Genomic DNA, 8802 nt, shown 5'->3' with positions numbered 1-8802 from the left:
TGATAATGTTATTTTAGTAACGTTGTTTAAGTATTGTGGAAATACGTGTGGATAAAAGAGTACGTGGAAATATGTATTATAGTATTTAAACAACAGATTTTGAAGTAGGCAGAAAGGGAAACTACAATCTTTAATGTAGAAGCAGACAGAATACTTGGAAAGCTTGAATGATACATGGCATCATAAAATCCAAGTGCTTTCCTATTACAGATTCCGCTAATATTTCAATAGCAGAATAGCACATATTAAAAGGTTGTCCTTGCTGGAAAGGCAATGAGAAATGAAGAGAGTGGAACATCTTTAGAATAAAAAAGAATTTAAAGAACACAAAAGCTTGTGCTTGAGTATCTACAAGTACCATGAAGGGCATTGTCATTGTTGGATGAGGCTTGTATCATTACATGTGATGTTGGTATGTTATATTACTGTAGCACATGCATATTGAATTATCGAGCACAGAGCCTGCCAAGTGCCAAACGAGAAGGGGAAAGTAGATTTTCCAATCTCCCTTCATTTTGATGTTATTATAGATTTTTGCATCATATCATACTACTGCTTCTTTAGAATGAAATAGATTATTCAATTGATTCCCAAAAGCAAAACAGGACTTACAGGAATCAATAATGGAGGAATGAGGATGATAGAAAATGTCAAGAATGTATCATTGAAATCCTTGAACAGAAAAAGGGAAAAGTAAAAACCTTCTATAAAACAATCTTCTGGATGTACCTTTTCCTACTACAAAACATAGCATTAGTGGACCTGCTCATTATGCAGAACCTTTTTAGACCGAAATCCTTTTTATTTTGAATAACTGATTTAATGATTTTTCCAACAATAAAAATGTGCATGGAACTTGTGACACCAAGAGGAGTAGAACCTAAAGTTTGGCTGTTAATTGACATAACCAAAAGCAGTGTGGCATAGATGCTTCCATTTGCTACCTTGTAAAGTAGAAAGAGTCTATGACCATCCAACAACATAGTTAAGAATATACACCAGCAACAAGGAAAGTGGATAAAGCGCATAGGCCACCAGGGATATCCAAAGAGGGAAGGTGGTGCGGAAACTGGCAATGATACCCATCACTATGCAAACAATTATTATAACTAGCACCTCAGATGAGAAGTCCCATGTCAAGTCGCGGAAGTAAACAAGACCCAAGAAGACTGCAAGTGAAAGGATGTTACTCATGGTCACTGAACCATATATCTGCACCACAAAAACCACATAGATTATAGGCCCTTTTGGCTGCAAGTTCTTAAATCAAAACATGATGCAGGAGTCATATAAAGAGAAGGTCCAAGATGAGCCACCAAAATGGCCAGAAGCCTGAGAACTGAGATAAAGCTACAGGCCATCTTGTTCTGTAATTCAAGAAAGCAATAAGATGAGAAAATTTGTAGATTTGAGGGTATCTATGTGTGCCTAGCTAAATAACTCAGACATGATGTGATTAAGAAAAATTGTGCCAAGACTAAGTGGCAAAGTTATATAATTTAGTCAACCACAGTAACTGCTATTTGATTCTTTTTACATCTCTACTCTAGCCATGTTCTTGAGCCAAGGACTATCCTCGGGACATTCACAAGGAGGAAAAGGAAACTGCCTGATAATTGTGAATGACATGTCTATTCTAAGGTTTCTTAAATGCAAGTTTCCAAAGACAACTGAGAAGGTTATGGCTTGCAACTTCTGGAAACAGAGTCGCGAAAATAGAACTGCATTTAGTGTACACGAAAGTGGGAACGTGAAGCATACCTCTGAATACGTCAAGGATGCCATTCTTGACTTTTTCTTGCTTGCAAAAATAAGAGTTGATACTACCTCACTGGAGCTAGCAAAAGGTAGAATGACAAATGAGACGAAGAAGGAAGGAATGCTTGTTGCAGTTGAGAAGTTGTCAACAGCATCCACTAGGGGATCTGCAGTAACCGCAGCAATTATGGTTCCCAAAAGCAACATGAAAACTGCTTTGTAGGCATGCCACTTTGCATTTTCAATTGTCTCCACAACCTCATCGTTCTGATCTCCGAACAGATATTGTTCTTTCTTTGTTTGCTACACATGCATTTATAGATGTCATTATGCAAACATTCAGGATTAGAGGAATTGCATGAAATAACATACCTGTTGAAAATTGCTAAGAAGTCTTATAGATAGGTCATCTTGGCCTTTGCCACTTTTTGCAAAGTGCCTGGCCCGGTTAAGCCATCTTGAAATTCCGGTGACAAATTCATCCACATCAACTTGTGAATCATGAGATTTATCAAAATCTTCCATCACTTGTGCAACTGCAACTTCAATATCTAAATCTATCTCCTCAAACTGAATTCCTACTACCAGAGCTCTCAACTCCGCTGCTGATAGCTTTCCGTCTGAATTCTGATCAATTGTTCTAAACAACCTGGCATTGTGGTGCAGTGAATATTAAAATTAGATCATAAATATTGAATGTCAATGGAAATTTTTCAGTTTAGGAAATTAAATTGATAGGTTATCTGTGTATTCATCCTACAGACTATGGTGTCTATTGTACTCAGAATTACAGCCTAGTTGGTTAAGATGATTGGATATCTTAATCTAGTTGAATGGAAAGAAGATGTTTATTTTCTCCTTGTTAAAAAAGGTATATGTAGCCCTGGATATCTCTTTCAGGTACATAACCACGATGTAAGGCAAAGGAAGTTGTAAGAGCAGCATTTAAATGTTTAATGGGATTCTTTGGTTTACTGAAGCCCTTATTTGTAATGAAGATTCTCTAAAAGGAAAGTTTCCCTCATTTTGTTCTTATGAATTGTAGGATCTAGGTTGCTTGGAATGCAATGAGTTATGAGGTGCATATTTTATTGGAATGGCAATGAAAAATTCAAATAAACAATTGGAAAGATTTGAGAGGTTAGCAAAGATGAACCTTTCTATGACATCTGTATTTGGTTTACCATCTTCCTTAAAAAGTTTTCCTAGTGTAAGCATTTTTAGATTTCTCAGAATTCCTGATATTACATGCTTATGCTTTGCATAGGCAAGTCTTCTCTTCTGAATCCAAGGCTGAAAAATCTGCATTTATATTTTAAAGAAAGATGCTGCAATCAGTATTGAAAATGGAAACAAACATAACAAGACAGAAAAGTGGGCTACCTGATAACAAGGTTTGATCACTGAAGATCCATTCTTAAAAACAGCAAGCAAATAAGATTATACGAATCGTTAAGAAGATTTTATGAATCATTAAGTACCTGATAAAGGCTGTAAGCAAGCAATAAACAAATGGAGACAATAAGCGAAATCATAATGGCTAAGCGACTTTGAGAAGTTGCTTGAAAAACTTCTGGTATTTGAACTAGTATGAATGGGATAAGAGATATAATCATGATTCTAGCAGCATAGCTAGTCCAGATATCAGTGCTCACTCCAGATCCTGCAAAAATAAAATCTACCATGTTCAACAAACATACCACCCACACCATGAACATTTTTATTCAAAAATGTATATTTTCTCAGATTAGAAGGCTAAAAGAACTGAATTTCTATAAATGTTGCTGTTACATTGAACATAAGTTTTATAATCTTAAGACTAAATCAGACTTCGGAAATTTGCAAAGCAACTTAAAGTTGCATAAGCAGAATAGGTAAACATGTAATCTATTTTTTAACAAGCTGCACGATCCAAACAATCATAATTAGTAATCAAAATATTTTGCATTCCAAAGTGTCATGAACTCACAGACAGCATATGCTGATATAGAGCCTAAGCAAGTAGGACTTTTCTTTTCTTTTGAGAATCATTGAATTTTTAAAGGAAACACTGCACAGAGAGAGGAAAAAAAAAAAAAAAAAACCCTTAGTAGAAGTATAGGAAATTACCAGTTAAGCTAAATCCTTTTGTATCTTTCTGATCTACTGCAACTGAATTCTCAAGGTCACACTTGCCCACTACTAGACAGGTGCTCCACAAAATTGTCAAAAGCATTACAGTCGATCCAGCTAGCAAGCCCATTCCAACCGAGACCTGACTTTGAGCAGTTGCTGTGCTCCCAGATAGTCCAGATGCTATTGAAGAGCCAGAGAAATGTCAATATAAGTTTATCCAGTATAAGCAAAGAATGCATTGACAAGAAACTAATATAATAGAGTGAATCAAAAGTTGTAGAATCAAGTCAGATCACATGACACATTCATATGAACAGAAAAAATTAGGCTTCTCAGTTAACAAACTATAAACGACCTGCACTAGGCCATCCTATGCAAAAAAGATGAATCAATTCTTTCTCACTAGAGAAACAACACCGCAGTAAGAAGTCAAAAAGTAAAAAATAAAGCCAAAAGTTCAATTCCAATCGATAGTTTTGTTTTTAAATTAGTCTAGACTACCAACCTATCTGAGATTTCAGTGAAGTTAATTGACATAGTGTAATATTCACAAGAACTTAAAAATCCTTTTTCACTGTATAGTCTTACTAAAATTCAAACACTTTTTATAGTAGCCCATAATCTAAAATTGCATTGGTGGTAAAAGATTTGAACTTTCAATTGCACTTTCCACAAGGAGCCTCGCTTTTATTTTTCTTGACAAAGAAATCCTTTGTTGCATTCTTTCATATTCTTCCTCTCTAGTATATTCTTTCTGTACATGATTGATTGATTGATACCCAAAATTTGCTACTAGATTGACCTTAATAAATTAATTCTACATAAATTTTGGCCATCATTTTTCAACTTACAGAAAAAAAAAATTAATAAAATAAAATCCTAAATAAAATTTTGGGCTTCGAAATTGAACCAAAGTTTCAATTAGCTCCTTTAGAATCTAATAGTTTCAATTCATCATTTTTAATTTTTAATTTTTTTTAAGTGTATCACTCTTTTTTATATAAAGGCCACAGACTTCCATGGCATGTCGAAGGCCACAGCGGTCACTTATGTCCAGTGGTAAGGTGCTACTTCAAACGTCATAAGTGCAGCAAGCAACGACTGTCGTCTATTTCTAGTAGCAAATTCCATCAACAAAACCACCAGTCTTTTCATCAACGAGATGTCGTTGGCTCAAAGCGTTCATAATCATGCATGGAAAAAACTTTGATAGGGGGTGGGACCCACCATACCCATAGGGTCCACCCCCTTTAATTTGTGCAAGCTTGGAGCAGTGCTCCAGGACTATGTAAGAATTGCCTATCATGCATGGTGAAAATATATTGGCAAAATGTGAAAATCTATTTTATCCTTTGGTCATGCTAATTGCTAAAGACACAGAAATGACTCTGCGAGTGAGCAACATAGGCTTATAGACCATGGCAATATTGTCATCACCACAATTCTCCTTGTACCTCTATACAATATCATGTTCATCGGCTTGTAAGTTGTATCAGTTCTATGGCTACCTGCCTCCTATCCTATGGGGCCATTATATAACCAATTTAAACTTTATTTTGTTTGTTTGTTTGTTTTTTTTTTAATTTTAAGGAAAATAAAATTAAGGCTCTCTCTTAGGCTCTTAGCAGACTATTTGGAATATGCCATACAGATAGATATAGAAGAAAATTGTTTTATGCAATCACATTCACATTCACTACGTCTTGTTCAATCTTTCCCATGTGCAAACGTGAGACCGACGCTACATATATAGATTATATGGGACCACTATGACTATAATAGCAAAACTCCTAGAGGAAAAAAAAAAAAAATAATAATAATAAACTAGGGCAACCCAAACGTAGGAAATGGGAGCAATCGAAAAGTAAATAAAGCCATGATGCATAGACTGAATTGAGTATATTATCATTTATAAGGCACAACTTGTAAAGGAAAAATCAAGCATAAGTAATTTTAAAATCCTTATATTTCCTTACGGTTTAACATGAGATAAGATTACATGTGAATGTCTAATGTCAAAACATGCCCATAAAAAAAAAAAAAAATTGTAGTTCTCTAGTCTCCAAATTCTACACAAGAGATCAAATTAACAGATTTTGCTTTGACTTTTGCTAGCTTATCTTAAAGCTGGTCAGTTAACTGACCTTCTAGCATGTTTGAATCTTGTAAATGGAAAGAATTTGTTTTCTAGGATTTGTACACGGCTATTACCAAACAGTGTGATGCTTTTACGGATCATTTAGCATTATTATTTACCAAAACAATGGTAAATGCGATGCACCTCTGCTCCAATTTCACACATTAGGACTAACAGGTTTCGACATATATATATACTTAAGCATTTGTATTTATTTAAAGTTCGTTGCGCATTAATAGGAAGGAAAAGATAATTGTTAAATTTGAGCAAGGACCTAGGGGTAATTCTTTATAACACCAAGCTAGGTGGCATCCTTGTCCATGTTTTATTTAGAATCTTCAATGATTAAGTTAGCTTAATCACTTCTTTTCAAATTTAATAAGATCTTTTTAAAAAAACACCTAGCTTAATCAGGGTTTTTATAAAAATAAAAAAGAAAAAAACGAAGAAGAAAAAAGTTAGCTTAATCACGTATTTAGTAAATCTTAATGTCAGAATCGTAGCCTACATAAGCTTGATTACGTCTAAAGCGAAATAGCATGAGAAAGATTGTTGCTGTGGTTATTTTTTAAGCAAAGACCAATTTTTTTATTATCTTGATTTCACTTCACGTTCCTGGAAACTTGGTCTTATTCTATTACAAGTGGTGTATGCAAAAGATATAGAAAACCTGCCCAATTACTAAAAGTCTAAAACGTATAAAAACGAGTTATTAGCACATGTATACTGAAAGTCAAATGCTTAAAATAATAGTGCCTACCTAGGCTTGTTTGTTTAAAACAATTTCACAAATCTATCTCCAATTCCTCCTTACACGTATCAGAAGGAAGGGAAATTCCTACACGCTAATCAAATTTCTAATCTTTTTTTTTTTTTTTTTTTAATTTTTAAATAGGCAAACAAATTTGGATTTCCTAACTTTTTCTTTTGACAACCTGGCCTTCCTAACATACACGCCATACTTATGGAGATATCTACGTACGTGAAGCAATTTCTATCTTTAAATTAGGTGATAGTCTTTCATAACTTGACTTATAGGAGAATAAGCCAATCAAATGACTGAAGAGAAGTTTTAAATGTACAAGAAAGATGAGAAATAAACAAAATATAAAAAGGACGGCAACGTCGTCATGTGTCATAAATTAGTTTTGTATATCAAGTTTTATAATTCGAGTGAATTTTAGGTGTGGACCACAAGAGAAATTTGTGATCCCCAGAAAAATTGACTGGAAATATATTAGCTAAGCACCTAAGAAAATTGGCTTGACCTTAAAATTTGAACAACTAATCCATTTAATTTCATATAATCTGAAGGGTTTCTTGCTATGCAAGCTGAGAAGTTGATCAATAGTGAAATGGACTAACTAAGACATGTGAGTTTGTTTGCTTAATAATAAAGCTTACCAAGGATAATTGTTGCATCAGGAAGAGAGCTCAGAACAGGCAAGAAGAGCCCACCAATGATCCCAGGTCCAAGAATTTCAAGCAAAATCTCACTTCCATTTGACAACAACTTGGCCCCCAAGAACATGAAGTAACTATAGACAAGAATGAGAAAAACATTTCCTAGAACAGTGGTGGTGCATGGCAGAAATCCATACGTCTCCGTGCACGTATCCGATGAAAACAAGCGGTTGAGATGAAGTAGATTTGGTTGCTGAAGAGTTTGGACTCCATCGGAGACCAAATTGAAGGTAGTAGAGTAGTTACTTGCAATAGGTCGACCCTGGCTGGACCTAGCTAGTGTAACAAAGAAGATGGCTAGGAAAAAACATACAAGTTTCTTTTCCATGTTTCTTCTTTACAGACCTTCCTTGGGTATGTTCAAAGATAGAATGAGGTCTAAAACGCTTTGGTTAATAAGTATGAATGCTTATATTTGGTAATTGTAAGTGATAGGGAGCGGTAGATGAGAAGAAAACATTGGAGATCGACTTTGGAAGCATTAATAGTCAATTAGAAAGGGACAAGTAAACGATCGTACAGAGCACGCATATGATTATGACGAACGTACATAGGTTTTTGTACAAAGGATGTGTTGATGGAGATGTTGGCTTTAACATATTGATAATAATAATGTAATAATATAATACCCCAACTAATTCACGCCTCATTTAGTATTAGTACAAGATTAGTTAATGGAAAGATATATAATAACAAAGTACATAGGTTTTGTACAAGCATGTGTTGATGGAGAGATTGGCTTTAATATATTGATAATAATAATATATTAATATGATAACCCAACTAATTCACGCCTTATTTAGTATTAGTACAAGATTAGTTGGAAATTTGCATAAGGAAGCGTAAGGACAAAGGTGATTACGCTTAACAATCGAACTTGTGTCTTACTTTATTATAAGATTTTATCATATTATATAGTGCAAAACATTGAAGTTTGAGATTTTTTGAATTTTATACTAAAGTTTTAAAATTTGGATTTTGTTCCCTAAAGTTATATTCCATTTGCATTAGTAGCCTTTTTGTCCATATTTTCTGTTAAGTGCCACATAAGCTTGCCATGCATGTTTAGTTCGTCCAATAAAATGATGTCACGTCATTTTCATTATGCTATGTCATTTTATAGTGATGACTAGACATCATTTTTTTTTGGATGAACTAAGTGTCTGTTTGAGAACAACTAATTTAGTTTTTTGCTGAAAGTGTGCTAAAATATACTTATACCTTGAAAAAATTTGAAAAAGTGAGAAAATGCGGAAAAAGTGAGGTTTTAAAAAGAAAAGATGTACATAAAAGTTAAAAGTTGAACTTATAAGCTGATGCCAAACTCA

General features: G+C 34.2%; 1 protein-coding gene across 1 annotated transcript; it reads right to left on the bottom strand.

Moving 5' to 3' along the window:
* Positions 1-638: 638 nt before the first annotated feature.
* Positions 639-7873, bottom strand: LOC115958083 (sodium/calcium exchanger NCL-like). The gene is made up of 7 exons (XM_031076445.1): positions 7415-7873; positions 3868-4053; positions 3240-3421; positions 2915-3060; positions 2131-2407; positions 1762-2061; positions 639-1212 (listed from the first exon to the last, which is right to left on the bottom strand). The coding sequence occupies exons 1-7, from the start codon at positions 7800-7802 to the stop codon at positions 964-966; spliced, it is 1728 nt and encodes a 575-aa protein (XP_030932305.1). The 5' UTR covers positions 7803-7873; the 3' UTR covers positions 639-963.
* Between the last annotated feature and the right edge of the window lie 929 nt (positions 7874-8802).

The sequence above is a fragment of the Quercus lobata genome, chromosome 8, assembly GCF_001633185.2.
Source record: "Quercus lobata isolate SW786 chromosome 8, ValleyOak3.0 Primary Assembly, whole genome shotgun sequence".
Classification (NCBI taxonomy): Eukaryota; Viridiplantae; Streptophyta; class Magnoliopsida; order Fagales; family Fagaceae; genus Quercus; species Quercus lobata.
Note: the sequence above shows the minus strand (reverse complement) of the source record. Positions and strands in the feature narration are given on the sequence as shown.